Source organism: Alligator mississippiensis, chromosome 2 (assembly GCF_030867095.1).
Source record: "Alligator mississippiensis isolate rAllMis1 chromosome 2, rAllMis1, whole genome shotgun sequence".
NCBI classification, from domain to species: domain Eukaryota; kingdom Metazoa; phylum Chordata; order Crocodylia; family Alligatoridae; genus Alligator; species Alligator mississippiensis.
Genome location: NC_081825.1, coordinates 2,988,879 through 3,007,662, shown reverse-complemented (window position 1 = coordinate 3,007,662; position 18,784 = coordinate 2,988,879). Strand labels below are relative to the sequence as shown.

The 18,784-nt window shown below is 54.3% G+C and overlaps 1 protein-coding gene across 3 annotated transcripts in view; it reads right to left on the bottom strand.

Moving 5' to 3' along the window:
- Positions 1-18,784, bottom strand: part of ADISSP (adipose secreted signaling protein) — a 73,818-nt gene that overhangs the window by 20,679 nt on the left and 34,355 nt on the right. For all 3 annotated transcript variants that reach the window (XM_014600981.3, XM_019498416.2, XM_059721404.1), the window contains one exon: positions 8,755-8,893. In XM_014600981.3, coding sequence (XP_014456467.1) covers positions 8,755-8,893 — 139 coding nt within the window. The remainder of the gene's footprint in view (positions 1-8,754; positions 8,894-18,784) is intronic.

Below are 18,784 nucleotides of genomic sequence, written 5' to 3'. Positions count from 1 at the left end.
CCCTAGATGGACGATGGGGCTGGACAGGTCAGCTCCACCCCACAACGCTTGCCCAGACCCCTGTCTACATCAAACACCACAGCTCAAACCTTCCTGGTGCTTCAGCCAGGACGACACCACCTCCCAGCATCCCGGCATTCGGTTCTCCTGCTTCAAGGTTTCCAAAGGCAGTCAACGCTTAGAAGGGCGTTGGGTCCTCAGGTGATGGAAGTGTCAGGCTATAAGGAGTGCTAATGCCTAGGTAATACGGTAGCAAGTGGAGACCCTCTCTGGGGTCAGACTCCCTCCATGCTAGGTGCTGCACTTGGCCTAGGGGACAGCCCCTGCCCTTCAGAGACAATGGGCTACTACACAGCTAGGGTGGCCAGGCCACAAACTAGAACTGGGCACAGGAAGCACTGTGCGACTACCCAACTGCTGTGCCTCAGTTTCCCCATCAGTAAAAGGAGCATCGCAAAGCAGCCCTACCTGTGTCACCGTTTGAGATCCAGGACCCAAAGGATGCTGCCTATTTGTTCTCTCGCCCAAAGGACCGACCCAGCTCCATGAGGCAGTCGTGATTTTACTCAGTGCACAAAGAGCAGAGGATATTACTGATCCCAAATGAATGATGGGGCGACTGCAAGGGGGGGATGGAGCCAGTCCATGATACATTCAGCCATGACTGCACTTAATACCTCTTATGTACAGCAAGCCCAAAAAACAGGGAGGATCCAGGGGGGTGCAGTTGCATCCCCCCACCCCTGGATTTTTGCTCCACCCAAACTTTAAACCCAACTGGCAGCGGTAGCGGCATTTCTATTCAGGCAGAGCTGAGGAGGTCAACTGATTTCACAGCTCATTATAATCTACCTGACTCCTTCTAAACTCTTCACTTCACAGGTGTTAGAAACCCTCACTCCTTTTTCATGGTCTTCATCTTCGACTAATCAAGCTGCCTTTTCTTTTGCAATTAGGTTGTCTGTTAACCATTCCTGGTCATGTCTCTCTTCAATATCACAGCCCTGCAGGTTGTATTTACCTCTAGCTAAAAGCTTTAACTCACGTGTGGAAACCGTAACTCAGGTGAACATTAACTCAGGTGTGGAAATAACTTTCAGTGCAGCATTGGATGCTCGCTCGAGATGTGCCTTTGTTTCCAAGAAGGCTACCGGCATCCTGGGCTGCATGGGTAGGAGCGCTGCCAGCAGATGCAGGGCAGTGCTTCTTCCCACCTATTCAGCACTGGGGAGAACACATCTGGAGTCCTGTGTCCAGCTGTGGGCCCCCCACTACAGAAAGGATGTGGACACATTGGGGAAAGTCCCGTGGAGGGCAATGAAAATGGTTGGGGGCTGGGGGACAGGACTGATGAAGAAAGACTTGAGGAAACTGGGCTTATTTAGTCTGGAGAAGACAAGGCTGGGAGGGGATTGAATAGCAGCCTTCACCTCCCTGCAGGGGGGCTGCAAAGAGGATGGAGCTGGGCTGCTCTCAGTTGGGGCAGATGACAGAAGGAGCAATGGGCTCAAGTTGCAGCAAGGGAAGTTGAGGTTGGATATTAGGAAAAACTCTCTCGCTAGGAGGGTGGTGAAGCACTGGAACAGGCTCCCAGAGAGGTGGTGGAGTCTCCATCCTTGGAGGTGTTTAAAACCTAGGTAGACAAAGCCTTGGCTGGGATGATGGAGCTTGGGCTGGTCCTGCTTGGAGCAGGGGGTTGGACTAGACGTGACCTCCTGAGCTCCCTTCCAGCCCTCATTGCCTGTGATTCTAGGATGCTCAAAAAGGCAAGATTTTGTTTTATGAGCCTGAAAAAAAGAAAAGGACGTTTCACTCTAATTCCTGCAGGAATAATGAAACAACATCTTGTGATTCTTTTCGGCCTAGCTCCTTGTGTTTTTATACCTAATATGTGATACGGCAAATTAACACATTCCAATACACAATCCAGTGTAATGTGTTTTTGCTTTAATCTTAAACTGAATAACACAGCTCCGGGCCCCTCGCATATTAAGAAAATTTGTAGTTCCTTTTTAACTAGAGAAAAATGTGTTGGATCATATTGGATGATGCACTGCGCCATCTGCACCCCCCGTTCAACACCCTCGATTCGCCCATGCCGGAGAACCCCGCACACGTGCATCAACGCCAAGCACACGGCTCACTGCCATGGTCTCACAATGTCTGGAACAAAAGCTCATACAGACGCCTGTGCTATTGCGGGGCAGAGCATGAGTCTGAGGGGCACGGACAGGATTATCCACTGGATGTTTTCTCTGCTCAGTTTCTGCCTGTGGAATCAAGGGCCGCAAGCGTTTCGATGCCAGCGCCACGAGAGAGAAAAGCCTCCAGGGACTATGGATCCAACAGCTCCACAACTCAGCCTAAGCAAGAAGTATCCTGGGAATGCAAAGCCCGGGCTCCTAAAGGCCTTTGCAAGGGTAGAAACTGCGTCGCTGCAGCTAATGAATCGCAGATCCGACGGGAAGGAGGCCGAACGGGGCCTGCAGCCAGGCACGGAAAGCAAAAGCAGGCGAGAGCCGGGGCTCTGTAGGACTCTGGGGGAGTTGAGCTTGTGTTTCTCTCCACAACGAGATGGGGATTCGTTTTGAAATTCTTCCATCGGATCCACGCCAGCTGGCTCACAGCAAGCGCGCGGCTCACGTTTAATTTGCCTGCACCGCTCCCACGCCGACACGCACCGCTTCGAGCTGCCAGGTTCCCTAAAACCCCTCTGGCTCATGGAAGCTGCCAGGATTCAGTGATTACCTGGACATGCACCCTCTATAAGCTGCTTGCAACCCAAAAAACGTGTCTGCCTATGCCCTTGGACTGACACGGCTACAACCAGCACCCCTACGCCCTTTCCACTCTCACCGTGCTCACAGCTCCCTTGCAGCCTGCTGCTAATATCTCTGCAGCCTGCACAACACCCACCCCATGCTCTTAATCACTCCCCTACCCTCCGAAACGGGTCTAAAACCCCCTTAGAAAAAGCAGCCGGTGCCTGATAACCGTCTGAACAGAAGAGCTTTTGAAGGCCTGATTGCAGTCGATAAATAACAGTGCTGGGGCAGCACGGCAGGGAGCTTTGAAAGGAATGAAGCCACGGATGCAGCCACTGGCTCATTTGCATGTCATTAATGAGCCCTCGTGATTGAGGAACAGCAGCACTGGGCTCCAGATCTATCTGGGGATGTAGCCCAATTTCCCTGCGTGACCCCATTCCTGGGCCAAGCCCAAAGAGCAGCTGTGGGGTGGGTGGCCCCCAGCTTGGGGAACCGCGGTGCTAAGTTTGTTTGCTGAGAGCTCGTTGCTGGAGGAGGCGGCAGAGGCAGAGAATACAGAGGACAGTGGCCTAGATCCGTGCGGGGCAGGCTACGGCAGTCACAGATCACAAAATCATACACTCACAGACAACGGGGGCTGGAAGGGAGCTCAGGAGGTCACATCTAGTCCAACCCCCTGCTCCAAGCAGGACCAGCCCCAACTACATCATCCCAGCCACAGCTTTGTCTAGTCGCGGCTTAAATACCTCCAAGGATGGAGACTTCACCGCCTCTCTGGGGAGCCTGTCCCAGTGCTTCACCACCCTCCTCGTGAGCAAGTTCATCCTAATGTCCAACCTCAACTTTCCTTGCTGCAGCTTGAGCCCATTGCTCCTTCTGTCATCTGCCCCCACTGAGACCAGCCCAGCTGCATCCTCTTTGCAGCCCCCCTGCAGGGAGGTGAAGGCTGCTATTCAATCCCCCTCGGTCTCCTCTTTTCCAGACTAAATCAGCCCACTTCCCCCAGTCTTTCCTTACCCATCCTGTCCCCCAGCCCTCAACCTTTTTCATTGCTAATTCTCCAATGTGTCCCCATCCTTTCTGCAGTGGGGCCCACAGCTGGACACCGGACTCCAGATGTGACCTCCGCAGTGCTGAATAGAGGGGAAGAATCACTGCCCTCCATCTGCTGCAACGCTCCTACCAATGCAGCCCAGCATGGGAAGTGCACCAGGCCTGTGTGAGTCGGCAGTGATCCAACCCGGCTTCAGATCCTGCCACATCGAATGGCCGTGATCCGATCCAGAGCTCCGGGCAGGGTGTCCGCACCCATCCGGCCAAAGCTTCGGAGCTGCCTCGGAGATCCAGCCATAGGGTATAATGGGGGGAACCAATGAAATATCTATAACTTTGTTGTTTCTTGTCCGATTTGGATGAAACACAGGGATGGTAGCCACTGCTGAGAGCATGATACCTGCTAAGTTTCAAGAATATCAGTGTGGGGGTTTGGGGAGGAACTGTACCCCAAATTCTTGAAAGCCAAGCTCATGTCACAGCTGTGTGTTACAACACAGGGGGGTCAAAACTGCAGGGTGGTGGCTCTTACTGAGGCCATGAAGCCTGCCACGTTTCAAGATCGCTGCAGGAGTTTGGGGGGAACTACCTCTCAAGCTGTGGACAAGCAACCCTGGTGCCACGGGTGACACTGCGTGTGCAGAGGTGCAGCGGGGTGACAGCTGCAGGGATGGTGGCCCCTGCTGTGACATATAGACATGACAGGAGTTTTGCATTCAAGAATTTGGGGTACAGTTCCCCCCAAACCCCTGCACCAATCTTCTTGACACTTGGCAGGCTTCATCCTCTCTGCAGAGTCTACCAGCCCTGAAAATTTCATCCAAATCAGACAAAAAAACCCCCAAAGTTATAGATATTTTATTGTTTCCCCATTATACCCTATGGCCGGATCTCCGAGGCGGCTCCGAAGCGCTTCAGGAAGGCGAACGAGGCCGGCGTTTCGACCCAGACATGCTGCTTTGGACCCCGAAGCGTCTGAAGCTTCTCCGGATCCAAAGCCTCGCACAGCCCTACTGTGCACTGCCATCACTCGCCAAAGCTGGCTGATGGTGTGACAGGAGCTGGATTACACTAGACACATCCTATACATATATTCTCCTTCTAAGATATCTACAACTTGCCCCTGAGAGAGACAAGCCTGTTATACAGCGATGGCAGACCTAGACCCACCAGACACTACAAGCCCCTTGATGGCTAAAGGAAAGCCACTCATTTACAGCTTATTCCATGAGGCAAATCATGGGCAAAGAGGCCAGGGGTGCACATCATAGTCATTAATGCATCTAGGATTTTGAAAAGCAGGGTGCAAATGGTGTAGCACATCATCACATATTCTTCTGCAGTTAAAGGGAAACTAGATGCTTTCCTAAAAGCTAGGGGGCTAGCACTAGATCATTTACTTCAAGGCCAAAGCAAAAGCAAATACAACTATTGGAAGGTGCATCCATTTGCTACGTTATATAAATGCTTAAAAAACCCCCCAACAAACTAGGCAAACATACAGTCGAAATAATCAACACATATTGGGTCATTCGTCCTGTACAGAATCCGGTTTGTAGAGACGTGGGGCTGGACAGGACCTGCGGAGATCACATCCAGTCCAAGCCCTGCCTGAGGCAGGATCAGCCCTGGCCAAACCAGCCCGGACACATCCATCATCTAAACTGTTCAAAAACTACTGTCAATCCTGACACAACACAAGACATCACACCTGCCCCTGCCCCAGGGAAAGCAGGGGGACCACGGCAGCCAACGGCCTGCTTCTGTAAAAGGTTGTTAATATATGCTCAGGAGATCCCAGGTAGATCAAAATACATGCTCAAGAGATCCAGGGAGATCCCTGTAGTTATTCTAGTTAAACAGATGTCTCTTATTTAGATGCAAAAACCATGCACCCCCTGGATACACCTCTGCCAGAGCTCAGGGGCTGGGAGGGGGCAGTGCCAGGCCCCCGGGGCCCAATCCCAGCATTCAGGGGGCAAAAGCAAGTGGTATCAGACCCCAGGGCCCAATTCGGCTTGCAGATGGGCCCCATGCCACTCAGCTGGCCCTTGGGACCCACAGATTGAGCACGACTGCTCTGAGTCCATTTGCAAACTGAATTAAGAGAGCAGAGTCCAAAGCGAGTGCCTAACGAGTGCCATAGCTGCTTTTGCAGCCCCAAATTGCACAGAGCTCTAACAGACAGCAAAGGGACGGGTTCATTAAATTACCGTGTTCCCGGCAGAGAGGCAGAGAGCAACCAATTGATCTTAGTGATGGCTAACTCACTAGATCCAGCTCAAGGCTGAGACGGGGAAATTGCAGGGGATTATTTCATTGCACTGGCTGCAGCTCTTGGCTGCGTGATACAAAGGCACAAATTTGCCTTTGATGGTGCTCTGGCCACCGGCATCCTCCTTGCTCAGCCCGCGGGGCATGTTATGCATCACAACTTGTCATCAACGGCTATATATAAATGTTGCAGCACATTTATTACCGCAAAAAGGCCTCTATGCTAGATCAGCTGGATGCTCTCTTTGCAAAGCCAACTTGGCAACCCAATGCCTTCTTTTTCTCATGTGCAGGTGAGACCAACACACTGCAGACAGGAAAGAGAGCCAAGCAGAAGGGGGGAAAAAAATAGATTAAATAATAATAACTGCATGTCAGCTTGGAAATGTCATGGTATGTGCTTTTCTGCTCCTACCACAGGAGGATCAGCAATGGATCCGGAAGGCGGTGGAGGAGAAATCTATCTGCCGTTGCCCCTGGAAGCCGAGTGGTTTCCTTTTTAAAAAGGAGCCCTTCGAAGTTACAAGCTGCTATTTTAAAAGCATGGTGTCTGGACAGCGTGTTTGAAAGGTTATGCAGCTTAAATGCCACAGAGAACGGCTCTCGCATGCTCCAGGCAGAGGCAGACCAGCAGGAAAGATGCCAAGGCAGAAATACGACTTGGTTCCCAGCTGGAGACTCGATCCCCTTGGAAGGTGTCCTGTGTCACATCCTTCGTCACCCACCACATCCCTGGGGGCCAGTCCGGGCTGATCCCAACCAGCACCTCTTGAAAAAAAGACACCTAGCAGAAGGTGGGAAATCCTGCTGGAGCATGGTCCTGGCCGACCGCCCAGATCCAGCCGCAAGCAGGGCCGGAGGTCGTAGGGCAGCCCATGCACCGTGCCGGCACGTTTGAGAGCCAGTCCAACAGGTTGTTAATCCCATTGCAGGAAACCTGCAGCAGCGTCGGTGATGAACCCAGGCCGGACTCGCCGCGGGGTCAGGCGAGGGATGCAGATTCTTCCCTGAGCTGCCAGGGGCGGTGACAGGCTCCACGTTTCCCAATGAGATCTCCAGCCTGGCTCTGCGCTTCAGGTCAGCGTCCCTAGAAATACAACTACACACTTTTGGGTAGTGGGGAATGAACAGGAAGATGCTCCTGCACCGAGGTCACTGCAAATGTCAGGTGGGGGGAATGCTGTCCCCTCCCTGCTAGTCGGGTCAGATCGGGAACGATGCAGAGGTTTCCATCTCCTGCAGGCAGGAGAGCGACCCAGGGGAACTGGAGAGGCTTGGCTGGCTCCTAAAACCTGCCAAACTGAGCAGGATGAGAGATGCTCCTCATTCAAGTCCAGGTGTGGCCCCTGCAGAGCTCAGCACCACGCTCAGAAACAGAAATAAGCCAGCGGCTTCCCTCTTACCCTCCCCAGAGTCTGCTGGATGTTGCAGCAACCCCCCCCCCAGCATCTCCTGGCATGCCTGGGTGGAGCACGTGCTATTCTTCACCTGCCAATGCAAAGCCAGAGGGAAGGAGAGCCAAGGCAGGGCCTTGCGTGCACCCATGCTCACTGCCCAGAGGGGCCCGAGGTAGTCAGGATGCCAGCAAAGGGCTGCTGGGACAAGACAGACACCCGGTGCTCCCCACTGTGCTGGGAAGGAGCCAAGAGCGCTGCTCATCTCTGCTCCAAGGCTGGGCCCACATGTCTCTGCAGAGAAGGACCTGCTGCCAGGCAAGTGCCTGGCCCCCAGCAGCCCCCAGTACTGGGAAGCAGACGGTCGAGCTAATGGAGCTCCAGCTCCATTGTACTGGCCCGGCCGGGGTGCCAAGGCCTGGATTCGATGGACCTGGGATGCTCCAAGACGAAGCATCATGTTCTCCAAACCCCTTGGGTATCTGACTCGTATCCAACCCACCTTGGGGTTCTTCCACCGGCCCCTGACAGACATTACACTTACAGCGCAACACACTGGTTAATCATACCCGAAGGAGCAATGCGGCTGCACGTCTGTTCAATGAAATGAGGGACTAGCCACCAAGTTAACACACACAATAAGCATATGAAAGGAAGTGCGACGGTTGGGATCGTGCACCAGACCCCAGCGTGCCTTTCATTTAATGTCTATTAGGGGCCCCGCAGACAGCATCCAAACCCTCCCCGGGAAGAAAGGCACTGCCCTAGGAATAGAGATCAGTCCTCTGCTTTCAGGTTCAACGGAGCCACTTTCCCCTGGAGAATCCATTAGACTTTTAAAACCAAAGCACGGCTTGCCCCGGGGAAAGCAGGAACGGCCCCATGTCTGTGGCTCATTCGCTGGGTGCAACCCAGGCTTTGCAACCCCAGGAAAGGCTCTTGCTGCCTGGAGAAGCCGCCAGCTGATTAAAATAGCACATACCCACCTCTTCACAAGTCTCTCATGCCCATACCCCCTGAAGCCCACCCAAACAAGCCCTCCCAAGCTGCTCACATAACGACCCGCAGTCCCTGCACAGCCCGCAGCACATTGCAATGTGCTGCGGGCCGTGCAATGTGCTGCGGGCCATGCACGGACCGCAGCACGTTGCACAGACCACAGCACGTTGCACGGACGTCAGAGGCTTAAGATTTCTGCAAATAAAGGAGGCAGCGAGCAGGGGGACGTCACTGAGCAAACACGATCTGCCCTTCCAAGATCTTACCTTCCGATACCGGCGTGATGCTGATGACTCGGAGGTTCAGGTTGGGAACGGGGACGGCGCAGATGTCCTTGCCCAGACTCTGCACCGGAGGCAGGAGGAAGGTGATCTCGTACTTGTGCAGGATCTTCAGGAAGCCCACCTGGAGGGAGGGAACAAGGCATGTTGTAGCCCATGCAGCTGCACCCGCTGGATTTAGGATGGAAAGAAACAGGAACCTGCCCCAATGCCGTATTTCCTCGCATACGAGGCACCCCAGAATAAGATGGGCACCTTGTTTTTGAAAGACGGACTGAAGGAAAAAAGATCATAGAAAGCAGAGAGAAGCGGGGCTGGCAGGGGCCCCCAGAGAGCACATCCAGTGCAAGCCCTGCCTGGGGCAGGATCAGCCCCATCCAAACCAGCCCAGACAAACCCCATGTCCAACCTCTGAGCAACACGACAGTCACCCGACAGCCCCAGGTATCGCCCTCACCCCCAGGAAAGCCGCGGATGCCAATGTCCTGCTGCTGCTAGGGGGTCATGGACACTCCGGAGACCCCAGGAGAGGCCGTGCCCCTGCTGCAGAGGAAGACCACCCCTCCCAGTCCAGACCAGTATGACCAGGGGGGAAACCCTTCCCGCCCCCAATGCAGCGTCATGCTGAGCCTGAGCACAGGAACAAGACCCACCAGACAGGACCTTGCAGGATTGGTCTCAGCAGGAGCATTGGCAGCGAGAGGCAGTAGGGAGCCCCAGGCCCGAAGCTCTGACCCTGGAGTTCTTCCACCAGCTCAGCACTGCCTTGAACAAGTTTGGTTGCCGCGTGCCTCAGTTTCCCCACCTGTGACCCAAGAGCCTGGGCGTGATGCTTTGACAAAAGGGGCCCCACAAGGGCCAGGTAACCCGCAGGACTCCGGCTGGAGGACTCCCCTACTCCTCCCTCCCTGCAGTCTCCAGCATTGAGGTCCAGGCAGGGCTGATGCAGAGCCCGTGCCCCTCACTCCCTGCCCCAGAGCCCCCGATGCCCCTTTCCCCCAAGCACGTGCCCGAGCCCTGGTGAATACAGCCGAGCTCTCAGCTCCCCCCACGTCTAGTTACAAGGGAACGGTTCGGGGCACAAACTGCTTAGAAACTACTTCGAAACTTCATAGAAAAAAAATTACCATTTTGATTTAAAAGCGTCGTGATTTTTGCAATTAAAAAGACGGGGATGGGGAGCGGGGAGGGGGGAAATTGTGCATTTGGCAACTGAAAACCAAAGCATCTCTCCTCCATTTTAAATGGAAAATGTTATTTTTTTAAAAATGAAAATGACAAAGTTCAATGGGGAAAAAAAAATCCTGTAAAGAACCTCCTTTAAAAGCTGGTTTGGCTGCGATCTTTATTTTCCTAGGTATTGCAAAGAACTGGTCCTCTCCCCACAACACGCACACACACAGACACGCATGCACACGCATGCCACACGCTCCAGAGAGAACGGGCCCAGCTGGGGACAGGAACGAGGCCAAATTCCAGCGGCTCGGAGCCATTTTAGGAAACAGCCCCTCAGCCACTTGCACGTGGGTGTTGCTGGCCTGAAGCCCATGGAGACCAGAAGGCCACGTACCCTTGTTTCTCTCCTTAATTGCCACCCTGCCCTGCCCGCGCCCACCTGAGCAGCCTATTCTTGCCCCAGCACCTGGCTAAGTTTAGCTCCTTGGAGAACGTTTCCACCCTGCAGCGACAAAGTCTCTCAAAGAGACACGGGTTGCTGCCCACGGAGCCACCCCGGAGCCATGGGCCAGAGCGGGTTGTAGGCTGGAGAAAGATCTGCAGACCAGTCCGAGGCAGCGTGCTGTTTCCTTGCTGAAATGCATCTCTTGTTCCTGCTGCAGCCAGGGAGGAGAGGAGTGGGAAGGAGGGGAGAGGAGATATTAATGCAACAGCATCCCCACGCAGGAGGCCTCACGGGCTATTACCTGGTCTCCAGGTACAGAGCTATCACCTGGGTGCAGCAGTCCGAGATGGGGGTGTTGCAGGGGCACCTGTGCAGGACTCTCGTGCCATTCATATCTTGGGCTGGAAATGATGCTTGCAAAGACCGGCTGGAGAGCAAATTAAAACCCCTGAAGCAGCAGAGACTTCCTGGGAGCCAGCATCACTCCCATGCAAAAAGCTGGGGGTTTCCCAGCAGTGGGGCAAAGCCGGGCGACTTCACCTGCAGCAGGGATCTCCCTTTCTTGGAGGTTTCCAAGAGGAGGCTGGAGCAGCATGAGAGCAGTGTTCTGCATCCGAGCGGGGGGTCAGCACGATGCCCCTCGAGGGTCCTGCCGGCCCTGGAGCTCTGTGAGTATGCAGTGGGGCTTTGGGGAGCTCATCGATTGCTCTGCCCAACCCAAAGGAGAGCCAGGAGGAGGGATCGGGGCCCTTTCCCAGTCCTAGGGCCCTGTACTGGGGGGCCCACAGCTGGACACAGGACTCCTGATGTGGCCTCCCCAGTGCTGAATAGAGGGGAAGCATCACTGCCCTCCATCTGTTGGTAACGCTCCTCCCAATGCAGCCCAATCCCTACTAATGCAGCCTATGCTAGGGCTTTTACTTACCCATCCTAGAAATGGACACACATACACACACACGTACACACAAAACACACATGCATGCACACCCTCATCATTACTCTCTGCAAACCTGCCCTGCATCACTTCCTGAAGCCCGTGGCAGGGCAGAGCCCGCTCTCCTCGTCCCCAGACCTCCCGACCCCAGCACACGGCACGTGTTCGACACACAACCCTCTTTCCCCTCGAGTCAGCAGGTGCAGAGAAATGCGCCCTGCCATCTGCCAGCCGACCACGAGACAGCTGCGTTCCTTCGGTCTCGGTGGCTACGTGCCGCCCGCTGCTCCAGCATCGCATCAGCATGTTCGTTTGATCATTATGCCCATTTTTGCTGCGTTTAATTAACAGCCAAAAAACCCCAGAAAAGCATTTAACTGGTTTTGTTTCCCCTAAGGACCCACCAAGCCACAAAGCCAGTCCCAGCAGGCCCATTTGGGGCCCACGAACGTCAGAGAATAGTTTGCCAATGATTTCATAGAGAGCAGCATCGTGGCCAACACTTCAGCCTGGCCAGGATCCTAGAGGAGGGGGAAGAGGGGACTTCGAGCAGGCTGCAGGGAGAGCTGCTTCAAATAAGGAGCCTCTGAACCCCCCATCCATGGGCCTAAGGGGCAGGGTCACTTAAAAAAAGAGAGGTAGAAAAATTGAGAGAGACATGCCAAGACTTTGCCAATAATCTAGAGCACTTTTGCAGCAGGGTAACAAATTAAAAGCAATGTAAAATCGATCCTTCCTCCCTCCTGGTTTAAAAGCAACGTGCAAAAAGGAAGCCGCTCAAGGAATCTGTGAAGACAGGGCTTGTAAAAAGCCAAAGGACTTCCAGCTACATTCACGTGATGTGAAACAGCGCGGCACCGACTTCGATGCCACGAAGGAGCTGGTCCTCCCGGATGCAAAGCGCATCTCCCCTGGAAAGCAGCCGCATGCATCTGCTATGAAATCTCTCCTTTGCCTAAGGTGCTCCTGTGGCAACGACTGGCACTGGAACAAACCCACTGCCAAAAGCACATCGTTTTTAGTGCAATGTGCTCAAGAAGAAGACGCAAAAGGAGCAAGCGGAGCTCGAAACGCACGGGGCTCAGTCACGCACGGAGGAGGCTTTGTAGTCCTCAACTCCCATCAGCATGTGAGCACCAGTCAATTATTTCACTGCGGATGCTCTGAGCCACGATGCCTCCCACGGCCTGTTTGCTGGGAGACTATGTGAAGTTGGAGATGGGTGCCAGCCTCCTTTCCTCTCCCCTCATGGTGCAAGGGCCCCTCACTCAGGGAATGGGCAGATGAACACGTTATCCCGGGGTAAAAGCAGAGGACTGTGGGAATAGCAACCCCAAAAGGAGCAAGTTTGTAAGCCAAAGGGAGTGCTGTTCCTGCTCTATTCAGTGCTGGCAAGGGCTCCCCCAGAGTCCTACATCCAGTTTTGGGCCCTGCACTTTAACGAGGAGGTGGATAAATTGGAGAGAGGCAAGAAGAGTGATAAAAAACCAGGAGGGACCTGGGAAGCAAGACTATGAGGACCGGCTGGAAGAGCTGGGGTCCTTTAGCCAAGAGAAGAGAAGACTGAGGAAGGATCTGACGGCTCCCAAACCGCCAGAAGGTGGTTACACAGAGGATAGAGATAGACTGTTCTCTGTGGCTGCGTGGGACAGGACTCGGAGCAATGGTCTGACACCGCAGCAGGGGAAACTGAGGCTGGAGATGAGGAAGAACAACACGTTTGAAGGGGGTACAGAGTGGGAAGAGGCTGTCCAGAGATGGGGGGAATTTCTGTTCTTGGAAGGTTTCAGCTCAGGCTGGGCAGACGCTGTCCTTCACTGTGGGAACAGGGTGGTTCAGCGAGGGATGGGTCCTATGTGGACTGAGGTGGTTTAGTGAAGGATGGTCCCATCTGGACTGGGATGGTTTAGTCAAAGATGGTGCTATCTGGACTGGGATGGTTTAGCGCGGGATGGTGCTATCTGGACTGAGGTGGTTTAGTGAAGGATGGTCCCATCTGGACTGGGATGGTTTAGCGCGGGATGGTGCTATCTGGACTGGGATGGTTTAGCGCGGGATGGTGCTATCTGGACTGAGGTGGTTTAGTGAAGGATGGTTCCATCTGGACTGGGATGGTTTAGCGCGGGATGGTGCTATCTGGACTGGGATGGTTTAGCGCGGGATGGTGCTATCTGGACTGAAGTGGTTTAGTGAAGGATGGTCCCATCTGGCCTGGGACGGTTTAGCGCGGGATGGTGCTATCTGGAGCAGGGGCTGGACTGGATGCAACTTCCTCAATCCAACACCTAGATCAGATCAGATCTGCTTTGTGTTGCTGCCTCACCTATATGAGGACCAGCCCCAGACCAGACCAGCACTGCATGAACACCCTGCTCCAGACACCTCCCCACCTCGGGACACCCTTGCTCCCTCAATAGCCAGTGCAAGGCCAGGGATCCCCAGCACTGCCCAGCTCCCAGGACCACACTTATGAGGCTGGCGGTGGGTGCCTCCCACGTGTGAAGGAGGTCCTTGCTAGGTGGGCACCGGGAGCTCAGCGGGAGCAGGCCATGGAGAGATTTTATAAACCAGGTGGCCTCTGCACTGGATCCTGCAATGAAGAAGGAAGAAGCCATTGGGAGAGGAATAAAGAAGGTGAACAGCATCCTGGGCTGCACAAGTAGGAGCGTTGCCAGCAGATCGAGGGAAGTGATTCTTCCTTTCCTCCTCCTCGGTCTGAGAACTGCAGGCTTTGTTGGAGCATGGATCGGACATGCTGCTCTCACAAAGGCTTTACTAAAGCATTGCCCAGAGCCGGCCTGACCAGCAAACCTGCCCAGGGCGTGAACTCCTCACATATACAAAGCTTGGCACATGAGCCAGATGTGCACTCCTACCAAGAGAGGGGAGAGGAGACGATGGTACGAGGTAGGATGGTCCATCGCAGGATGATAAGGCTGGAATGGGAACGCCCAGGTCAGGATGTGAAACAAGCCCACGGTACAGGACGGTGAGAGACGTCCAAGATGCGGAGGGAATGCAATACCTCATTTGTTTTGATTCCTGTATAAAAGGAGAATTGGAAAGCAGGGGGATTTTTGTCATAGTCCAGGCAAAGCATCTCTCCAGCTACAAGCATAAAAAGGAAATCCGGTGCAACGATCTCACTCCACATCACAGCAGAGCCCCCCTGAAAACCAGATCACTGCAAAAGACGCAGGAAGCAGGTCCCCACTGCTTTTAATGGCTCAGCTCAAGGCATGAATGCAATGCCACAACCGTGATTCTCAACCTGGGTGACACAGCACCCTGGGGTGCACTGAGATGCTTTCAGGGGTGCCACGTCCTCTTGGCCCTGTTAGCTTTACCAACACGATTCATAAGAAAAACCCAGTTTCCAACAGAAACTGGTAGCTGCGGTCTTTCTGAGTTCTTTGCGATAGAAAAAGCGCTCTAGTTATTTTTCTATCGGCAATAAGATAGAGTGAAAACAAAGAGCTGGCATCCTCCAAGGGGTGACACGAGTCTATCCAGGGGTCTGCAAAGGTTGAGAGCCACTAGACCATGACAGCAAAAGAGTTGAATATCCAAAGGGAGACATCCAGGCTCCAGAGCTCATTAAACAATATCCGTGTCTGCACAGATCCCTACTTACCGGCAGGACGCACATCAGCTCCTCCAGCTCCCGCCCAAAGAGATTTAGGCTCTTTGTCCTGAGAGTCTGCTCCGCGCTGGGGAAGATGGGGAAGACTCAAGAGCAAGCACATTGGGTGAGAGCTGCCGCAGGTCCGTGACCAAGACGGCCGCTCCCGATGCAAAGTCCGACCCTGACGGAGGATCCACCACCGCTTGGGTGGGCTGTTCCTCTGGTCACCTACTCTCCCTGGGGAAGCCTGCACCCGATTTCTAGGCTGAATTTATCCTGCTCCAGCTTCCTGCATTGGATGTCAATCCTCTGTCACAGAGCCATCGGCAGCCCTGCAGAGAGGTATCGGGATCGAGCCATCTGGTTGCTTCCTCTTGGCTGGACTAAACTGCTGTGGAAAATGTCAAAGTTAGCACACATATATATGCACACACACACACGTGCACATGCCTGTTCCTCCCTTTCTGCTCCGGGGTGTGAAAGCCCACAGGAAATTACGTGGTTACATGCAACAGGGAACGTTTCCCATTCGTGCCCCTGCAGACGCTGCCACCCAGCTTGTCTCGGATGCACGCAGAGCGTGGCCTGAGCCCTTTCCACAGGCCTCCTGCAGATTTCGGCAGAGCCTGGGAGAGTGCTAAGAGCCATTGCTGCCCAAAGGCCATTGCAGTAAGTGTGGACCATGGCATCACCTTCTCTCCGGCCCTCTCCCTAGGGCCTCACATCCCAGCGGTGTCTAAACCTTGCCAATTCTTCCTATTGAAGCGGCAGCACTCGTCATCTCTGCGCTCCAGCAAGGGTCAGTTGCCCTGACCCATGCAACTCTCTTCCCTTCTCCCCATGCACATCACTGCCGCAACAATCCCTCTCTTGGCTTGTCGCCTTGACTGTAGCATCCCTTTTGGTCCCGGGTCCCTGCTGGGCAGGTCTCGCGGTTCCTTTCCCATGTTGGCCGTCCTGCCTTTGTGTCATCTCTGAGACTGTTGGGTCTTTTGGGCAGGGATCTGTGTTTGTACAGCACATAAGAACGTCACAGGGCTGCACGGGGTTAGACCAATGGTCCATCCAGCCCAGTGCCCCGTCTCGGACAGCGGCAGCAAGAGATGCTGTTGAGGACCTGGGAGGACAGGGGACAAGAAGCTGAACAGGGGCCCTTGTGCCAAGAAGGCTACCGGCATCCTGGGCTGCATTGGTGGGAGCATTGCAGCAGATTGAGGGCGGTGATTCTTCCCCTCTATTCGGTATTGGGGAGGCCACATCTGGAGTCCTGTGTCCAGCTGTGGGGCCCCACTACAGAAAGGATGTGGACACATTGGAGAATTGGCAATGAAAATGGTTGTGGGGCTGGGGGACAGGACTGGTGAGGAGAGGCTGAGGGAAATGGGCTGATTGAGTCTGCAGAAGAGAAGACCGAGGGGGATTGAAGAGCAGCCTTCACCTCCTTGCAGGGGGGCTGCAAAGAGGATGGAGCTGGGCTGGTCTCAGTGGGGGCAGATGACAGAAGGAGCAATGGGCTCAAGCTGCAGCAAGAAAGGCTGAGGGTGGAAATTGGGAAAAACTCCCTCACAAGCAGGGTGTTGAAGCACTTGAACAGGCTCCCTAGAAAAGTTGTGGACTCTGCATCCTTGGAGGTTTTTCAGACTTGGCTAGAAAAAGCCTTGGCTGGGGTCAGGAGCGTAGTGAAGTACAGGAACAGGCTCCCCAGAGAGGTGGTGGACTCTCCATCCTTGGAGGTGTTGAAGACCCAGTTAGACAAAGCCTTGGCTGGGATGATGTAGTTGGGGCTGGTCCTGCTTGGAGCAGGGGTTGGACTGGATGTGACCTCCCGAGGTCCCTCCCAGCCCTCCTTGTCTATGACTCTACAAGGGACAGCACATCAATAGGGCACATCTAAAGCAACCCATCCCATCAGAAGCCCCCCGGTACCTATCATCGTTGATGGGAAGTCAGAGGAGACATTCCCAACTCTTCTTCCAAATCGCAACCCCAGGCCTGTTCCCTTTTCAACCGAATAAAACTCTCTGCTTCTAGCCCCTCGCACAGGGGACCGCTAGGCATTACTGCAAGCGTGACTACAAGAAACCCGGGTGCAAACATTCCCAGCTTTGGGGAGGTTTCGTGCCAGTGAAAGGTGCTTTCCGGCCCAACACAGAAGAGTCTTCTGGTGCTAACTACACAGACGTGGGCCCTGGACAGAGACATGTTCTCTGCCTGCACCGGTGCAGCGCCAGGGAAATAGGGGCCCTACCTAGAGAGGGCAGCCCCTAATGCTGCTAGGATCTGAGCTGAGGTTCACCGAAGTCAACTGAATGCCTTCCACGTCTTGAATTGGCTTTGGAGGAGGCCTTTATCACAGGGCTTCCACCAGCACCATGCCCCTTTTAACGAGGATGAGCTAAGCCATGACATTAAACGCAACAATTAATGCTAATTCCTCAATCTACATGGTGCACTCAGCTCTTGCCTGGAGGCTCAAAAGCCAGAGACGCTTTCCTTGGGGTTGCACCAACGCGAGTCTGGACCCACGGCAGGACTTACTCTAAGTTTCTACCTGTAAAACCAAGAGCAGAATCCGGCCACGGCTTTTTACGGCAATGCCGCCACGCTGCAAACCCTGGGGACGCTGCTAAATGAGGGCTTACTTGCAGAAGGTTGAATTTCACCGTTTAAAAAAAAAAAGTGCAAATTGCCCGTCACTGAAGCAATTAACTGTAATTATTCCAGCAGCAAGCAACCGTCAGCCCTGCGCAGATACACAGGCTGAGCGTGGAAAAGGAAAGGCGCCTGCAGATCTGCCTGGCATGAAACAAAAGCCCTCTCTCTGGTCTGTGTTTTAGGTTGTAAACAGCGGCAGATCAAAGGGATAGAAAAGCCCGCATGTGTGCATCGTTAGTGGAGAAGTCTCAGCAGCCTGGTTTCCTGACTTCGCAAGCTTTGCATGCATGAAAAATGCTTAACGTTGCATTGTTGGTTGGGTTGTTTTGGTTTTTTTAATCTGAAGTTGCTGCATTAATTACACAGGCCGTCGGCAGCCGTTATGGGAACCTCAGCACGGTTACGAAAGTGTTCCCAGACATCAGCATGAATGCCCTGGGCAGCCCGTGCGTGGGGCATGTGATGGACTGGAGAAGGGGCAGGCAGCACCGCGGCAGACAGGGCAGGGAGCAGGAAGCAGAGCAGCAGATCAGGCAGGGGAAGGGGACTGGAGTGGCACGTGGGGAGGGTGCGGGGCTTAATTCGTGGCACATGCGCCAAAAAGTAGCTAAAGGCCTGAATATACTACCCCGAGAAAAACCAAACCAGCTCAACCGACTGGAACAGCCGAGCTGGTCTCTCCACCCCGGGCTCCCCCCAACCCTCCCTGTCTTCTGCTCACCAGCCTCGTCTTCCCGATCAGGCTCTAACCAGGTGCAATAATGCAAAGATCTCCATCTCCACCGCTCCGCTAGCAGGGACAGGCAGCGTTCAGCCTCCGCTGCCCGGGCAGGGTTTATGGGGACGTCCGTCACCGCAGCATCGGCACCCCGGCCAGCTCACCCACCCCAGTGCTCCCAGACGGCTGGGTCTGCCCGTCCCTTAGCTTTCCACCTGCTCCAGTACCAAAACCGGCTCCCTTCCCACCAGCTTATGGCTTTTCCTGCCATAGAGACCTTCTCTACAGGCTGGGTCCCGACTCTGCAATGAACTCGAGCAGGCATTAAAGTTTCTCCCATCGCTCCCCGTCGTCCACTCCCTGCAAGCCAAGGTGCTTGGGATGTCTCGGGTGCCAAGCCTGGGAGCTATGCATGAGGGATGCTCGTGAAGGTCCGATACAGGGGTCTGCGGGGTGGTTTGG